Source organism: Mya arenaria, chromosome 5 (genome assembly GCF_026914265.1).
Source record: "Mya arenaria isolate MELC-2E11 chromosome 5, ASM2691426v1".
Lineage (NCBI taxonomy): Eukaryota > Metazoa > Mollusca > Bivalvia > Myida > Myidae > Mya > Mya arenaria.
Genome location: NC_069126.1, coordinates 10,686,604 through 10,705,551, shown reverse-complemented (window position 1 = coordinate 10,705,551; position 18,948 = coordinate 10,686,604). Strand labels below are relative to the sequence as shown.

General features: G+C 33.9%; 3 protein-coding genes across 3 annotated transcripts; all 3 read left to right on the top strand.

Annotated features, from left to right (window-relative positions):
* Window positions 1-627: 627 nt before the first annotated feature.
* Window positions 628-8,438, top strand: LOC128234515 (uncharacterized). Its single transcript, XM_052948772.1, has 11 exons — window positions 628-809; window positions 1,082-1,378; window positions 1,538-1,843; window positions 2,870-3,172; window positions 3,620-3,937; window positions 5,423-5,704; window positions 6,536-6,817; window positions 7,161-7,211; window positions 7,444-7,578; window positions 8,355-8,397; window positions 8,429-8,438. The coding sequence occupies exons 1-11, from the start codon at window positions 632-634 to the stop codon at window positions 8,436-8,438; spliced, it is 2,205 nt and encodes a 734-aa protein (XP_052804732.1). The 5' UTR covers window positions 628-631.
* A 2,977-nt stretch (window positions 8,439-11,415) lies between these two features.
* On the top strand, window positions 11,416-14,144 carry LOC128234514 (uncharacterized). Its single transcript, XM_052948770.1, has 4 exons — window positions 11,416-11,540; window positions 12,763-13,080; window positions 13,319-13,612; window positions 13,816-14,144. The coding sequence occupies exons 1-4, from the start codon at window positions 11,489-11,491 to the stop codon at window positions 14,142-14,144; spliced, it is 993 nt and encodes a 330-aa protein (XP_052804730.1). The 5' UTR covers window positions 11,416-11,488.
* A 276-nt stretch (window positions 14,145-14,420) lies between these two features.
* Window positions 14,421-18,428, top strand: LOC128233546 (uncharacterized). Its single transcript, XM_052947266.1, has 7 exons — window positions 14,421-14,537; window positions 14,753-15,067; window positions 15,707-15,826; window positions 16,706-16,757; window positions 16,886-16,902; window positions 17,145-17,242; window positions 17,589-18,428. The coding sequence occupies exons 1-7, from the start codon at window positions 14,462-14,464 to the stop codon at window positions 17,631-17,633; spliced, it is 723 nt and encodes a 240-aa protein (XP_052803226.1). The 5' UTR covers window positions 14,421-14,461; the 3' UTR covers window positions 17,634-18,428.
* The last annotated feature ends 520 nt before the right edge of the window (window positions 18,429-18,948 follow it).

Genomic DNA, 18,948 nt, shown 5'->3' with positions numbered 1-18,948 from the left:
TACAGCTGATGTAAGAGTAGTTGTGTCAATTTTAAAGTCGACGCGTGTTTCAGAACTAGGATTAGGATATTTGGTAATATTTGTGTAAGGTGTACAAATACTAGAACTTTATTGTAATAAGAGGTAGAAGTTGGACTTGATAACTTATTTTTAGAAGTCATCTTAGAACCTGAATGACTAACTAAAACAACAGTCGGACATGAAGGTCAAAAGTAAGGACGAGCTGAATGATGAGCTAGTTCAATATTACCCTTAAGCATCAATCTGTATAGAAACAATACTCAACAAGCCCGGCTTTGGCCTTGTGACATAATATTATGTAAAAATAATAGTTCCCGTTTCAATTATTTTAATATAACGTTGGATTTCCAGTACTGAGCTTTGTTCAAATTCCAAACCCTCCCTACTCGTAGAGTGTAATTGCTTAATATAAAATACGTATATTATATTAATCTGCGTTGGTACATTGTGGTTCACAAACACTATTTCAGCTCTTTTAAGTTACATATGTTCTGCCAGAGAGCAGTATGGAACAATATCAGTGGTAGGGCCTGCGTTTGTGAACAGGGAAGTAACACTGAAAGCAACACCGTTCAGTCCTTGGGGGTGTGACGTAGTATGGAGATACTTAATGGAAAATGGCACACTATTACAAACAATAAATGGGTCAAATGTTATAACATATTCGGAGGATGGGTCATTCTTTCTGAAATGGTGGGCTTCAATTGAATACAACAGATCCGACTTCTACGCCGGATGTTCAACAAACACAACGATAAGAACACCCTTAATATCTTTAAATCTGAAAGGTAAATATTAAAGTCCATTCCAAGGTGAAAACCAATCTTGTAATTATACACACCAATCTATATTAATATAAAGTGTGTGAGTTGATCTTTGTTTCTTCTTCGTTTGTTATTTGGATTTAATATTTAGAGCCTTCTTACATAAATGAATGTGTTTTTATTTTACTATTTGGCCTGTCCATGTGGTTCCTACTGTTTGTTTTCATCTTCATAAATACAAAGCAAAAATGGTTTAGTTGTGATAATTAAGCTTATTTGTGTTATAATTTATTTAGATATTGTTGGAAATTGTGGAGCTCTTTTCTTACTAAGCCCGGTTGTTCGCGGCACGGACGTCAAACTTGGATATTTTCCGTCTGACTATTTTATACGGCTTCAAACAAAAACCAGACGAACATGGAAGAAAAACATCCATGACATACAGCTACAAGAAGGTTCTTGCGAAGAGGAAATGGTTTCTGAATATTTGTACATATTGACATTATTTAACTTCGAAGAAAGAGATGAAGGAACATATACTTTAAGTTGCAGTCAAGGTGGCAACACGGAATCTATGCAGCTTCATATTCAAGGTACATTGCTTTTACCCCTGCGAGTATTCTGACTTTTAATAAATGGTTTTGTTTTGGAAGAGCTTGGAATAAAAAGGAGTCATATAAGTACAAGAAGGATTATTAATGTTGCCAGGTAATAATCGCATGAGCAGCAAGTCATTTCAATATTTATTTCAGAGCCACCAAGTTATCCAGTTATTGGTCCAAAATCGGCTGACTTTAATACAACAGGATGCATATATGTTGATCAGGGCTCCGACTTGTATTGCAAAACTGAAAATGGAACAGAACCTGTACAAGTAGAACTTTTATTTGGCCATGATTTATTTATTTTTGCTGAAAGCAAATGGAACAAAGGAGTGTACCGTTTCCAAAACATTTCTCAACAAATGGATGGACTGTCGAGACGGAATGTGACATGCCTAGTTTCAAATGCAGCCACTGTAACGCCATACGAAGTACACGGCATTCTATGTAACGTAGGTAAGCTAAGTAGAAAATACTAGGTTAGTGCTGTGGATGGAGGAAGTTTATCTGACAAGGCGGAGGAATTCCGCAGCCGAGCCAGATAAACTTTCTTCATCCACGGCCCAGATCTACTATTCTATTTATCATGTTATTTTTTGTATTTAAACACTATATTTAATCTTAAAAATATTTAGCTTTTTAAAAATAAGGGGGACAACTTTCTCCCCTGTTGACGTCAGCACACTCGGTCAAGTGCCCACACAATAGTTCTCAAAACTGTTATACTTTTTCAATATGCTTATAGTCAAAGTAATTGCATTTTAATACGTCTATATCAGTTCAAAAGCTTTTAAAAGTGCATAGACATGGACCAGTTACAAAACATTATCTGATGATGTAACAATTATTTCGCAAGTCACAGAGTACAGTACAGTACACATGCCATGGTTCAAGATCACGAGTGTTTACAAACAATCGCCACATGTGAAATGGATTTTAATAATGTTGATAGTGTTGAATGTTCAGAATTGCACCGACAAAGAGATAACTCATTTATGTTTTAAGTGAGAATTTGTCATTCACCACATAAATGGAATTAACTATCGTTGAATGCTGCACTGTTTCAAGTATTTGCGGGTGTGGTAAGACTTTCACATCACATATAGATTTTCTGGTCGATTGTTTTGCCAGTATCCTTAGTATGCAGAGAGATGGGACTTTATGGGCGAATGATATTTGAAGTCGGTTGTTAGCGGACTGTCGATAAGATACTGAAACATTATTTGTGCTTTTCCTCTGACTTTTCATAAAAAAGTCCGTTTCCGTGGTCACATGACCAACTGACTGTAGATAAAAAACAAGCGATCTACTATCCTAATAACTAAAATTTACACAGCACCTTGTTATTGGACCGATTTGTATGCAAGTGACAGGATAAAAGAAGCGACTTAGTGTCAAGCTATGATACGTTTTTTATGGGTTTTCTTATTATTGAATCGAACATAATTTTCGATGTTGTTATCAGCATTTATTTAATTGCAGAGAATGGAAGCCAGCCCATACTTACTGTTCCTGAATTTCTTTTTGGAGAAAGCTCTTCACCAATATGTGAAGTGCGCAATGCTGTCCCTGCTCCGGCAATAGAACTACGCATTGGCGAAATTTTGCTAGCAAATGTTCAACAAATCGATATATTTAATGGATCTTCTCATACGTTTACTAGCACAGCAACGACGACAAAGACTAACAAATTGTGGAATGGAAAAGATATGTGCTGCACCAGGAAAAGCAAATACGATTTTGGTATTAAAAATGTTGCAGTATGCAAAACGATTAATATGAAATGTAAGTCTACTAGGATTGATTTCGAGTTTGAATACAGTGTTTAATTGTTAGAAGTTGTTGGCATTCCGTATCTATTACTTTTGTTAAACATGCATTCGATGCAACTGAATAATATGTGATACTCAATAATCAAATACACCAAGACGGTCAATCGGTAAAATGCACCTACATTCGAATTGGTTATCAGTGTGTTACTATTAATTGCATGCTTAGCAGATGACGATATCAATGCACACTATTTAGTCTATAATGTCGAATCCTTATTACTACCAATCAGTATGAAGTAAGAGAATTCCCCTTTTAAAAGTAAGCTTTCGTATATCAAATGAGTTTTAGTACATGTATCTGCCAACGGTCGTTTTAAATGACATTAGAAATGCACTAAGGTTTCAGACATCTGATATTACAAAACATTTATGAAATGCATTTTCTCTTTTTCCATTTCAGTTCCCCCTACTGGCATTTCGATGTCCGTAAACAAAACACATGACTACAACAACAATATTTCTGCATGTTTCCTACATGTGTCTTGTCAAACAAATGAATCAAATCCACCTTGCACGATTGAATGGTCAAGCGACAACAATAATTTGAGATACATTCAGAGAAACAACTGGTCGAATGGTGACAGTGAGGGTTACCGTTCATTTTCCAACGTACTTTACAAAATGACAAAAAACATGGCTGGGGGAACAATAACATGTTCAACAAGATGCGATCATTTCTCATCTCATTTCAATATAAATGAATCATTGTCTTTTAAAGGTACGTACTCAATTTCACTTATTTAATGACTTACACCACCAATCGTGACGTATTTCTCATGTACATTCATCTCCTAAAGGGGTCCGTCTTCCGCATCGTGCTTATGTATTATCATATTTGTTTTATTCAAAGTATTTTCCCACTCCTAACATTAGTAATACCCAATCTATCTTTCAACGCGATAATTCCCTTTTTCATGCTTTTTGTTTAAATATGGAGTTTAATCAGTGAAATACAGTAACAACAGTGAAAGGATCAACTTTGAGAATTTAATAACTTCTTTTAAAATCCATTGTAGTAGTTTCCCCTTGATCAAAACTAAACACGTTACTTTTGAAATAGAAAATTTTGCCCAAAATAATTTGAAATTTAAGAACGTTGCATTAGTTTAACTAAAGAAATATTTGGGAATAAACACAGCTTACCGTTTATTAAAAAATGTTGTTTTTTTTCAAACGTTTTCTTGAACTTTGAAGCCTAATGTTCGAACATTTGCGTTCATACAAAATAAATCAAAGACGAAAACAACATCGTTCAAATATATTTTTGACCTGTTTGTCGTTGCAATACGTAAAACGAACTTCCCGAAATTAACACAACAATTAAAAGGTTAACTGATGAATTTTTTACCCCCCCCACAAGCCTCAAAGTTTAACAACTTAGCAGCATTGTCTTCACTCTTTACCTGGGAAACTACCTGTCTTCAAGCGAATCAGACTGGTCTTTGACAGTGAGGGGTGATTGAATACCTAGGTATCATAAAACAAACTATAAAACTGAAAGTGTTTTACCCAATGATTATCTGCAATTGTTTTGTTAAAATTGTCGATGAACTTTTCTTAACGATTAGGAAATAGAAAATGGACAGCTACGTCATCAGCTTTAATTTTACGTGAAGGGCGTCCCACGGTAAGCGGCGTAGAAAGCAGCACTCCTTTCAAACAAAAAAAACACTAATAAATCTCACAAAATTAGCATAAGAGAAACACCATTTCTTGACGACTTCAGCGTAAGATTGTATTTCATTTGACTCGTGATCATATCAAAAGCTATATGTTTACAGGTGGCTTCACCACTCGTGACAATATGTCACTTTTATGCCACTTGTGGAATAGAATACGATGTGACACTGAAACCATCAATATATATCATATATTTAATATTCAATATTTTAAGAAAGCTATCGTACATTCAAAAATCTATATTAAAACACAATTATGCCAATTGTGGTTTTAAATAACATTGGGAATCGATTTTGTATTCTGTCCTGATCGCATTCCTATATAATATATTGATAAACTGCAAAAGATTTTCTCATGTCTTTATGCCAATAGCCAATCAGAATACAATAAATAAAAATGATAATGTTTTTTCTTTAAAAAATGTAAAACAGGAACAGGAATACAATACAATTTATCTTTACACATGTGATATTTACTGTTTTCTTATTACTGGGTTTAACCAGAATATAATACTGCATTTCAGGTGACCCGACATTGCATTTGAACACGAAATCACCTATTAACTTATATCCGAATACTACAGTGACAGTCAAATGTTTTGTTGATGATTGCAATGTAAAAGGGCAATGGACGTTTCGATGGGAAACTGAAAATAAGACTGAAATAAAGACTTGTAAAAAAACAGAGGAATGCCTTTTGACACTGAATTATACGGGAGATGAAGTGATGACATACATTTGCAGCGCATGGAAATTAGAAGAGCTTCTGAGAAACTCCTTGACAGTTTTAAACTCTTTGACAGAAGGTTTGTATTTAACGTTCAAATATACATTTTGCGAGATACCAAAACCAGGTGTCAATCATTTTGCCCCAATGTAACTGAAAGGATTTTTTGTGCCTTATTTGCGCCTTATTTATTATTATTATTTTTGTTCCAGTTCAATAATTTGTTACTGTTCATTATCTTTTAACATTTATTTTAATTGATAGAGACAGTTTTTTTGATAGCAATGTTAAAATCCACATGGTAAAGTTCTGTAGCTTCAGTTATTGTGATTTATTATATATCCAAATTGAAGACAACTGACAACGAAATGCAATATATTGTGAGGTTTTAAGGTGCCACCACATTCCGCAGATAACATGAAGGTTCATGAAATAATTGAAATCACTTTTATTCACTGTGTTTAATAAGGTTACCTTAAGAAAAATACGTCACTGCATATGCTAATCTGAATGTAATTTATCCTAATCTGATTGTTGGTATTTTTTAATTGTGTTCATGAAGCTTACACAATTTATTTTCAACCTTAACAAGGTACGTTAGTTGGTATTATTTTGAATATAAGAAATATAATGCAATAAAAACAATAATAAATTGACCAAACAGAATAGTTACAGAACCAAACTTTCCAAACTGGAGTACTTGCACAGCAAATGTTATATTTCTGCAGAAGCACTAGTTATAATCCTAGAGTGGTATACGCCGGTCCTATACCCAGTATCGGAAACAATTGTAGTTTAATGACTAATATAATTTTCTGTTCGTCTTTATAGAATGTTAAGATTTGTTTTCTCCAAACTCGGTATTTATTCTTCTTTGTTACTTTCTAACAATTTCTACACTACATTTCAGGTTGTCCGACTCTGTATTTGAACGCGACATCACCTGTTGATTTACATCCAAAAATGAAGTTGATCGTCAAATGTTTTGTTGATGACTGCCATGTAACAGGGCAATGGACGTTTCGATGGGAAGATGAAAATAAGACTGAAATAACGTCTTGTAAACAAACAAAGGAATGCCTGTTTACACTGAATTATACGGGAGATGAAGAGATGATATACATTTGTATCGCATGGAAATCAGACGAGCTTCTGAGCCTTTCATTGACAGTTTTAAACACAATAACAGAAGGTTCGTATATAATTATTCATATATACATTTTAAATGGCACCACACCAAAGTATCGCATCAATAGTTCTATAGCTAATGGCACTTCAATTAAAATCTGAGCTGTACAATTTATCCTTTACTTTCTGTTACTTTTTCTATTTTTTATTAAATTTTAACATTCTTTCTGATTGTTAGAGAAAGACAATTCTTTGATATTAGTGGTAAAATCTACACAGTAGACTACTGAAACATCGGTTATTGTAATTGTTGATATCCAAATACGAGACAGTTAGAAACTAAATGTATCTTTTATGTATCGAATGCCAAGACAGTGAGATGTTTTACAGTCTTCTTCCCTCCGCAGATAACATCAAGGTCCAAGAAATAAATATGACAACTGCAATAACTGTGTTAAGTAAGATTGTCTTTAGTAAACACTGCATATGCAAATTTGAATGAAGTTTACCTAATTTGAGCGTTGATATTTTCTTGATGGTGTATTATAAACATACACAATGTATTGTACTTTTTCAAGGTATGGTAGTTGGTATTACTTTTAATCCATGAAATTGCAATAATTATTCATGAACAAAACAATATAAATACAAAATCGTTCTTGCCAAGATGGAGTACTTGTCTAATTGCAGATGTAACAACCAACCCTGCACAAGATGTTACCCAACAGTGGTATACGCCGGTCATTTACGCCGTGTCGGGAACAATTGTAGGTTTAACACTAGCAACGCTTACCGGACTTCTATGTTGGCGATGCAAACATCATGGTAATTGTGCAGGTTCTTTAATTGAACATTAGACTTTGAAAACAATATTAAATCGATGCATATTTTTTCCTCGGTCATTTGTCACAATAATTTATTAAGAAATACCATCTAATTAATTCATCAAAACTAAAGGTAAGGTGTTTGTGATCGTCTGTTTCCCGATGACAATGTTTCACTCAGTAAATCTTAAGTGAACTCGTTTTCACTTATCTGTGACAGATAGGCATGCCAATTCAAGTCACCTCAAGTGTCCTCTTACAAATTTATATATAATTTGATTATATAAGTCTATCTAGGGACATATATGTATACCACCTCACTGCTGAAATGAGCACAACTTGTCTCTGCATTCGAACAACCTTAAATGAAGGGAAGAAAAAACTGTTTAAACGATATTGCAAAATAGATTTTCACTTTATTGATAATACAAAGCTACGGAAACTTGTTCAGCACGCAATACTTTTTCTGTAATCTCTTAATGGCATTAGGATCGAGGTACAAAAATGCACAAACGTACACACACCTAACATGAATATAACGTTGATGTTGTTCAGTGATACTTGGACCGATCATTAATGCATTTAGAAAAAATGAGCTCCACATATTTGGTAAAAAATGGTAACATCGCTTAATTAAGCTTATCGTGTCCACTAAAAAGGAAATGCATGAATTATTGACGTTCACCAAAATTGAATTAACATTATGATGAGTGACAAAATGACGTCAAGTCTCTCGGAGTTTACAAACTTTTTTTTCTTTTCAATTCTTTGACACAGTTTATGAAACGCTTCTACGTCGAAGAAGAACTGCAGGACGAGAGCGAAGGACACCTGTTTACGATGATTTTCAGTCTAATTTAGAGACAACTGCGCTTCACAATCTAGTAAGAGTTCTGTAAAGTATAACCATCAGAACAGTCTGTCTTCTTGACTAAGAACACTACGTATATCGTTCTACCTCAGGGTTTTCGATTCAATTTCATATCGATGTTGCTATTCGTGTAATATTACGTTATTAAAAACGCTTAAATGATTGAACTTGCAATTGATTCTTGTATATAACATGTATTGAAATCAATTTGACCTTGACCATGAATGACGTTTTACCATTGGTGTGGAGCGTTCACATGATCAGGGTGAGGTACACTCTATACACTTTTCTTAGGTGAAACCTTTACTGGCTTCATACCACTCGAGATCAAAGCCGTTACATACAACACTTATATCATGATATCGTGTGGTTAGAAGCCACTGAAGCATGCATGCGATTGTGAGAGGTATTGTACATCCTCAGTAACCATCAGCGTAACTATTCTATATATGGCAATTTTCTAAGATAAGACGATTGTGCCATGTAATGATTTTTATTTATTAAAAACAGCCTTATTTATATTTAAAGAGAGGAGTGTCTGCACGAGCCATCGAGAACAAAGACGCACCACCACAATTGGATATGGAAGGTGACCAAGCCCGTTCAAACGAGACTGTCAGTCACTACGACTATGTGGATACCCCATCCGCTGACAGAGACCGTCGAACAGACGCACCAAATGAAAATTATATCCATGCTATATAACCGATTAAGCAACTTATCAAAATAATATTTATGGATACGGATTTGTGTCATTTGAAAATAATATAACCTTTATAATTTCGCTGATCGTTTCAAAGCCGTAATTTGATAATTTATTGTTAGTAAATGTTGATATTTTTTTACGTTGGTATTCTGTTATGCACTTTTTGCCTGTTATACATTTAACACGTGTGCATTTATTTTTAGATAGCAATAAAAGGTGCAAATTATTTGTAAATCATTCTCAATTTCTGATTTGCTGCGTATTATTCAAACTATCTCCTTTATCTATCATCCCAATCATATGTTAACGTCAAGTGTATTTATAGTATTTACCGAATCGCGTTTTAGCTTTTTACTCCAGGCGCTCAAATTTGAGCAAATTTCCCCAGTCATTTTGATAACTTGTGTTCCATAGAGTGGATTAGTGTCTAGTATGATTGAATCGTAACTTGGAGGAGTAACAACTGTTACTCCGTCTGTATTCATTCAATGAGATTGTTTGTATCTTGTCGTTGAGAGCTTAAAGTTTGCTTTAAGTTTATATTTTGTTTAATTGCTTTATTGTTTTGAAGTTGGTGTAAGCTTTAACGGCATGACGGTTAAGGGTGAAATGTTTTGACAAGTTTAATGTTAAAATCTTGTAAACCGGTTTATCCCCATTCCAAAAATTACTCATCTGCTATTCATTGAAATTTTTTTATAACAAAGATGGGTAGTTGTAAATCCCTGTAACTATGAAATATGTGTTTATGCAAGTTGTGCACATTGTTGATTATTTCGTCAGACGTTGATCCTTTTACCTTTGACTGCTTTTGTCCATGTTGTTCACGTTTGTATTCAAATGGTGTAAATGATTAGCTTGATTACTAGATTCGATATCGCAACTACCGACCTGAAGCAAATTGACCACTATGAATATTATAACAAACATGTTATGAGTGTTTGTTTCTTTTTTGTATAACTATTAACAAGATTATGAAATAAATACATGTTTTGAGTGTTTGTTTCTTTGATGTTCATTAAATAAGAACCAAATGTAATATAATATCGTGTTAAGACTATTCGTTGTTTTATTGTGTATAAAATAACACTGTTTTTGTTGGTGTTTGCAATTATCTTACGAAAAGTATGAGTTATAAAAAAAAATACATGATTTTTTGTCAAACTGATCATTATAGCATAACTATTTTCTGAAAATCGAAGGAAGGTCATATGTTGTGGGTACATTTTATTGAGTTCTTTACTGTTAGTAATGCAATTAAAAACATTCAAACATATTTATTGTCCGACATTATTGACTCAACTTGATCATTATGCTTTATGCATGAATATATAAACGCTGATTACGGCGCGCATATCAGTTTCCGGAGCGAGTCGTGGATTCTGTCACTTTCATTTGGCGATGGTTGAGTCAATCCAATCAATGCGTTTTTAAATGCAATCATTATTGTATGATTACATGTGGCTAAACGAATTCGTTCGATTGCCGGTATACTAAGCATACACACGCACGCACACACGAACAAACACACGCACGCACATACAAACGCAGCAACGAACTAAGTATGTTCACAATTAACTGGACATGTTATGTTGGTTTGGAAGTACATTTACATGTCAGCCATATCATTAATAATAAGAACACCTTTATACAATTTAGTTGACTATGATAAAATTACTCGTAAGAAAACATGATAAACGTGTATTAGAAGTAGGTCAATACAATAAATACTTAGCTTGCTACCAAATGCAATTAGCTGTTTTTGTTTTTGTTTTTAGCACGTGTTTAATCGTAATGACCGGTACGAAATGGTCTGAAAATGCATTCAGCTAAACACACAACTGTGACAATATGCTAAAAGAGGTCAGGTGGATCAGAACAATGTGATCAAATAATACATAGCTTAGTTATATATATATATGGTTAAACTAAACTAACTAAGGTAATGTGGCATGCCTTATATATCCAAGCACTTTTTTACTTTTAAGTTCATTGTCAGAGGGTCTGGTTTTAGTGGTTTTTGTTTGTTTTTTCCTGTTGCAAAACATATTCGTATCGGATGTCTGTCAATGGGGACTTGTATTATTAATATGAAAGTAACGTGAAACGTATTGTTGAACAGAAAATATGAATAGACAGAGAGTCCAGCGCTTCAGCGAAACAATTGTGAATCGAAAGGAGAAACAATACTTATCTTCCTCCATGAAGAAATGAGGGACTGTCGGTCTCTTTTTTCTGTAATGCTAATTATCCGTTGTAAAGAAATGTTAAACATGTTCAAACAAACTACAGCAGTCATATTCATCAGGATAAATAATATTTGATGCTCGAGCAATGCTACCACCATGGATAATAAAGGGTGTTCGATTTGCCGTGCGATTAACTGGTACGTAAGTTACATGACAATTGTTCGTTTTTGTTTTAAACTTCAGTTAGTGTTATTACTACAACAATTTGTTTTACTGCTACTTCTTCTGCTTCTGAGGTCTGTTCTGCTGAAGCAGGTGCTGCTACTACTATTGCTACTACTGCTACTTCTACAACAATATCTGCTACTACTACAAACAAAATGCCGAAACACGAAAGTGCAAAATTTTTATTGTTCACATTGTATGCTTGAGCAGACTTTTTATATCACATTCACCATTGACCAATTTCCTGCTAAATACCATCAGTATTGTTTTTTACATTATCTTTTCAATAGCTGTACCAAAACAACATATCTGGCGTTAATTGATAATACTGAGATCATCCTTTGTGTTTCATGACTTAAAAAGATGATTTACATTATTTCCATAAATTATCATATCACTTTCTATTTGATCAATATATATAAGATATTAATCTTGATCACTCTGCTATTCATTGATACACAATATCTTTCATATTTAGTAATTATAATAACAGTCCAGCTCTCTTATTTGACCATTGTATTTTAGCTTGTTCCTAAAGATTTCCTTTTAATAGCTGAAAACAATCAAATATAGTCCGGTAACGAATCTTTGACATGCATAATATGCTGTTTGTACAATAGTTATTGAATATTAGTGAAATTCTAACCACCTTTGAAGATGATGCGAACCTGTCAATGTTCTAAACCAAGTGTGCTACAAAATAAGGCAGACATTTTTCAACTATTGAACACAATATTTTAGTCATCGACGTTAGCAAGCGTTAACAAAGTAGCATCGTGATATTTTATTCTAAATATGAATCAAAATATTCTTTACACTACGGACGGTTTAAGGAGTAAACGTTTAAATAATATAGACAATGACAACGTGTTATACCTATTAGATTATAACACTCATGGCAAGAAGTTGAATAGCCTATCGGCGTCCAATATTAAAGGTTGTTAAATGTAATTCATAATTTGTATCCATATCGTCTTCTAGATTCTAAATGCAGCAACATCAGAACGAATGACATTTATCTTAGAGTTTTTCGGCAAAGCTCTTATGGATTAAGTTGCAGCTAAAACTGATCGCTACTCAAATTGATCCATAAGAATACTTGATTTCAGTTTTACGAAACAGATACTATTATCAAGAAAGATATGTGTACTCGCAATCTTTTTGCACTTTTTTCATTTGCTACATTTTTTTCAGCTTTGTTCGGGCTGATTTGTGTAGCCAGGAGCCACTACGGAACCATATCAGTGGTAGGGCCAGCGTTTTTGAACAGGGAGGTTACTCTGAAAGCAACACCCTTCTACCAATGGGGATGCGAGGTTGAATGGAATTACTTAATGGAAGGCAGCACATATTTTCAAACAATGAATGGGACAAACGTTGAAAGATATTTGGAGGATGGGTCCTTCTTTTTGAAATGGAAAGCTTCAATTGAATACAACAGATCTGACTTTTACGCCGGATGTTCAACAAACACATCAATAGCATCACGCTTAATATCTTTAAATGTGAAAGGTTAATATCGGCGTCCACTCAAACATGTTAACCAAATATGTATTGATACACTCTAACTGATATGGGTATAAAGAATGTGATTGGTCTTCTCTGTTTGGTATTTGGATTTTATTCTTTAAAGCCTCCTAACATAAATGAGCGTGTGTTTTTTTCAATTTACTATAAGGCTTGTCCATGTTGTTTTAATGACTACAAAGCTAAAACATGGTTTTAATGTGATAATCCCGCTTATTTACAGAAATTGTTGGACAGTGTGGAGCCCTCGTGATTCTAAGCCCGGTTGTTCGCGGCGAGGACGTTAAACTAGGATATTTTCCGTCTAACTATTCTATACAGCAAACAAACACTACACGAACATGGAAGACAAATATGCAGAACATAGAGCTACGAGAAGGTTCTCACGATGAGGAAATTGTTTCTCAATATTTGTACATATTGACTATATTTAACTTTGAAGACAGAGATGAAGGAACGTATACTTTATATTGTAATTCAGGTGGCCACACGGATTCTGTGCAGCTTCATATTCCAGGTACCTTGCTTTTAATTCACCGAGCATTCTGACGTTTAAATATTGGTTTTGTTTTGATATGTTAGCTCGGAATAGAAAGGAATCGTATAAGTACAAAAAGGATAATGATGTCTCCAGATAACAAATACATGAGCAGCAATGTGATTAACCTTCAGTTTTCATGGTTAATTGTTATTCCAAGTTATTTAAATGATTTGTTTCAGAGCCACCGAGTTACCCAATCCTCGGTCCAAAAATCGCTGAATTTAATACAACAGAATGCATTTATGTTTATGAAGATTCCGACATATATTGTCAGACTGAAAATGGAACAGAACCTGTACAGGTGGCACTTTTACTGGGACAGGATTCATTTGCTCTTGCTGAAAGCGAACAGAACAAAGGGTTTTACCTATTCAGTAACGTTCATCAACACATGGCAGGACTGTCGAGACGGAATGTGACATGTCAGGTTTCAAATGCAGCCCTTGAAACACCTTACGAAGTGCACGGCATTCTTTGTAGCGTAGGTAAGAAAGTACATAATACATAATGTAAAGGTATTATTCGTTATTTTGTGAAGATTAATATTGTTGTATCGTATATAACATGGGATGTTGTTAAATCATTGTTATTATTCCAGAGAAAGGTAGCCCACCCGTTCTAACAGTTCCTGAATATCTTGATGGTGAAAGCTCGACAACAATCTGTGAAGTACGGAGTGTTTTCCCAGCTCCGGTAATAGATATACATATCAGCAATGTTTTGCTATCTAGTGTTCAACAAACTGATTTGTTTAATGGATCTTCTCATACTTTTACAAGCAAAGCTAAGGTGACATCGACTCACAAACGGTGGAATGGAAAAGAAATGTGTTGCACTAGGAAAAATATTGACGACTTTGGAATAGCAGATCATTCCGTATGCAAAAGCATCAGTGTCAAATGTAAGTTAACAAGCGTAGTACTTGTTTAAAATATGCGTGCTCGATCACGTTAACAATGGAGATTGCGATAAGGCCTAGCATACATAATTTACCTATTATTCTCGTAGTAAATGTTTGTAGCATAGAAGGATACATAATTTATTATTTGTTTTTTTTAAGTGTTTTACTTGTAAACTATAACAGTAATATAAGAGTTTGTCGTGTTATGTTTTCAGATCCGCCGTCGAATATTTCAATGGTCGTCAAAACTATACAACAAAAATACAACGAAAGCATCTGTTACATCAACATTTCTTGTGAAACGAATGAATCAAATCCACCTTGCGTCATTGAATGGTCAAGCAACATTGATGATTTAAGACATATTGGTATTAACAATAGGACTTATGGTAAACATGGGGGTCACAGTTTTGTTTCCAATGCGATTTACATAGTGACTCACGGCATGGCTGGGGGAACCATTACATGTTCCACAAGATGCGATCATTTCTCATCCGAATTAACTAAAAACTATACTGTATTCTTTTCGGGTACGTACTCGATCTTATTTATGTTGTCGACTTTCGGCCTCATTATCTATCAAACCAAGACTGCTATATCCATTCTAATGAAGCATTTGTTTTGCCGAAATGTATTTATATATTATTCGAAGTACTTAACAGAGTGTTTTACCCATTTACCCAACAGGAAGTTACAGATATCACAAAACGAATGCTAACTGTTATTTACTCTTACTCATTGATCAGTTTTATTTTTTTAATCTCAAAAACGCCTACACTACATTTTAGGTGATACGACTCTGTATTTAAACACGACATCACCTGTTGATTTACCTCCAAATACAACAGTGGTCGTAAAATGTACTGTGTTGGATGATTGCAATGTTATCGGGCATTATACGTTTTAGTGGGAAGATGAAAATAGCACTGTTATAAAGACTTGTAACAATACAGACGAATGCCTGTTAACATTCAATTATAGCGGCGACGATGAACTGATATTTTTTTGCAAAAAAATAAACTCAGAGAACAAGTCAATAAAAGTGTTAAGCTCATTGACAAAGGGTTTGTAATCAACTATTCAGATATTTATTGAGCTTATAAGACATGAAATGTCTTTAATTAGCTCTTTTAAAGATATTTCAATCTCATTTGAAACAAAAATTGCAGGTAGTCAATCCAATGAAAAGGACATTCAGACATCGTTTTCAACATTTCGATTCCCAGTCAACAATGTACTTATTGGGGCAGCCGTTTTCTGTGGACTCTGCATCTTGTTTGCAATCGGAAGTAAGGATTGTGTATCATTATCGTAATACTCTCATCAAGTAAACTACATACTCATCCATTAAAGTTTGTGTAATGATAAATAAAACGGCTGTAAGATCGAGAGCAAGACTATTTATATATCATTTTATTGATATCACCGTCGACTTATATGAACGCTTGTTACATTAAGCATATAAAACTATTCAGCACTGACCATCGATACGCTGTTTTGCCACATTTTTATCATTTATTTTGTCACGGACCTAGTTTGACACGAATATGCGTTTTTAAGCAAATATAATTATTCAGCAATTTACCGTTAACACACAAAGCATTCAGATACTAGAGTACATTATGGACAATGATAAATGAAACAATACTTAAAATGCGAACAAGCCAATATTCAAATATAGAAATAAGCTTAGGAAACATAATATTAATCTTAAACAATAAATGTAAAATGCACATATTTCACCATTTGATGTTTGATATTGCAAGTTGTGTTATGATCAAAGTGATTTAGATACTAAAGCTAGTATAACGCACTTTTCTGCACAACACGATAAACGTTCAGTTGTGAAAGGGGCCACAATAGAGAACGACCTCTTTCGATAACACTACTGCATTGACTAATGGTCGTTAGAGCGACATTCTTCCAGTTTTCTGTTTCGTTTAAGTTTGACATTTCAATACATTAAGGTATATTTAGGACGACTGAATTACAATTACGAGAATGGATAGAATAGGAAATTTACATTTTGAGTGATTTATTTTCGTATGAGTTTACAAATTTGATATCTGTTTTAATCGTTCTACTTTCTTTGATGTTAAATTTTATGTTATGTACCGTACTTAACTTAATTTGGTTCTATGTTTAATATAAACATATATCTTTTATAGGATTTATAATTCTTAAAGGACGAAAGGACAACGCCGTCAACACAATAGAAATGTATGTATTAATTGTAAATTCAAATTAGTGATTTAAAATATGATAATTTGACATATTTGTTAAAAGTTGCAAAGTAAGAGCTTAACAAATCATAACAGTAATGACAAACGTGTTTCGTTCTATTTCAGTGTTGAACATCACAGCGGTAAGTTTCTATATTTTAGGTTAACTATACGTGCATGTGTAAATCCTTGTCATTCCCTTGAAATTCCTATCATGTACCAAGTAAAGGTTAGAGTTTATTACGTAATTACTTCTTAAAAATTAACCTATGGGAGCGGCACGCAGCGAAGCGATCGTGGTTTCTTTTCACGAATACATAAGTAACTATTTCCCTCCAAATAACTTTTATAAATAAATGGAATTAATGATATCTGAAAATAACAGACACGGCGTCGGACAATGGCGTGCTTCACATAGAAACGGAAGGAGTCCAATACGCAGTCGTGCCGAGGCAGGCGTCTACACAAAGGATTGAAACGCAGGTGAGCCACCCTTCAACTTGCGAGGTATTCTTCGAGATAATTCATGTGATACAAATATCATTCTTAAAGTACAAAGTAGCCTAACCAGAACAAGTAAGACGTGCAGGTTAGCCAACTACATTTAGTTTCAATGTCAGTGTATGGAGAACACCTTAATTGAAAACAGTGAGGCGGATATGCAATCTTTCATAATTAAATGAACTTGCTTGCATTCAAAGATAACCACTACACATGATACTTAACCAAATATGATGCCATTCAAGTTTAAAAATATAACCTTCCTTTTCCAATGTCATCGGTTCTTGGTAATATTTATACTTACTGATTATGTCATTTGGTAACGTAGGTCAATGCTATATATTCCAACAACCACGTGATGACAACGGCCTAGCGTACGCCGAGGTGGACATCACGTTCCTACAGGAAGCTAACGCCCGGCAAGGAGAACAAATACGCCGACGGAGTATGCTGAAATTGAGTTCTACTCCACACAGGAACCTGCTTTAGAAGATCATGTGTCCCACAATGCATCATCGTTGAGCTAGATCAAAGACCAGAAATAAAACAAAAAACAAGCAAACTGCCCCATTGTATTGTTTCTTTACCGTATTCCCCATGACTGTGTTTGATATGTGAACGTTTTCTTTTGTATTCTATATTGAAATAAATAGGGTTTATAGTTTTAAACCCATCACAATAAAATCAAAACCACTAATAGGAATTTATAAATGTATTATTTCCTGAATGTTATTATTGACTGATGAAATGCTTTTACTTTCTCATATATTTGTAGTATTAAGTCATTTCAATTGTCTACACCTTAGACGCTTTTGCTGTACTTGTTGTTTGTTTGTTTTTATTTTTTTTACTAAACACAGTGTGCTTCAGTTTCCCGGTTTGTCTCTATAAATGTAAACTATGTACGTGAAGTAAGCGGCAGGCCTTGCGGAATAAAATTTTGAAGTACTACAGCAGTAGCATTTGTCTTATTTATTAAGGAGATTTTAACATATTTATCTGGATAAACAGGTAGTTCGATAGGCCAAACTGAACGCCATACATGAAGAAATGTAATGATCTAATAGACGTGTAAATGGTTTTAACAGGCATTCAGAAACATGCATTTTGAGTGCGATATTCTCAAAGCACATATACACGCATGATATCATGTTTATGACGGGAAAGATTCAAGAAGGTTCTCTTTTGGCCTCGAAAATACTAAAACAGATATTGTGTTTAGAAAAACGTTTTATTACTTGTTTTTCGATAGCCGCCTTTTCCACCAGCGATCATATTTTGCCCTTTTTAGCGTTTTGCATATATATAACGTGTTTGAACTAAATAGTCATAATAGTAAGAAATGTTGATCATTTTATTTTTACCTTTGACGTTAATTGGAAAACAAATGGCATACATTGCACTTTTTATTAAGCATTGTATATATTTGCTTTGTATAAGGCACATGTTTGATCATTACATAGATTTCAAGCAGCAATGTTTATTTGATACCTCTAGAAAATTTGCAAGTCTGAGAAGCAGAAACGTTGAACACATTACATTATTGTATATAACTTTCGTATATTTGTATAAAATTAAAATATGAACGTTTCTATTGAAATATGTAAAGTACTAATTGGTAGTGTACGCACATACACGTATAGTATACAAACGTTAAAGAAATCCACTCTATCAAAACACGCTACTCT

Bases quoted from the DNA above. Each gene is read 5' to 3' on its own strand.
- LOC128234515 (XM_052948772.1), top strand. From the start codon at position 632: ATGGAAAATGGCACACTATTACAAACAATAAATGGGTCAAATGTTATA. The intron at 810-1,081 runs GTAAATATTAAA...TAATTTATTTAG, and splicing joins AATATCTTTAAATCTGAAAG to ATATTGTTGGAAATTGTGGA. The intron at 7,579-8,354 runs GTAATTGTGCAG...TCTTTGACACAG, and splicing joins TTGGCGATGCAAACATCATG to TTTATGAAACGCTTCTACGT.
- LOC128233546 (XM_052947266.1), top strand. From the start codon at position 14,462: ATGTGTTGCACTAGGAAAAATATTGACGACTTTGGAATAGCAGATCAT. The intron at 14,538-14,752 runs GTAAGTTAACAA...TTATGTTTTCAG, and splicing joins CAAAAGCATCAGTGTCAAAT to ATCCGCCGTCGAATATTTCA. The intron at 15,827-16,705 runs GTAAGGATTGTG...TATCTTTTATAG, and splicing joins CATCTTGTTTGCAATCGGAA to GATTTATAATTCTTAAAGGA.
- LOC128234514 (XM_052948770.1), top strand. From the start codon at position 11,489: ATGCTACCACCATGGATAATAAAGGGTGTTCGATTTGCCGTGCGATTA. The intron at 13,081-13,318 runs GTTAATATCGGC...GCTTATTTACAG, and splicing joins AATATCTTTAAATGTGAAAG to AAATTGTTGGACAGTGTGGA. The intron at 13,613-13,815 runs GTACCTTGCTTT...GATTTGTTTCAG, and splicing joins TGTGCAGCTTCATATTCCAG to AGCCACCGAGTTACCCAATC.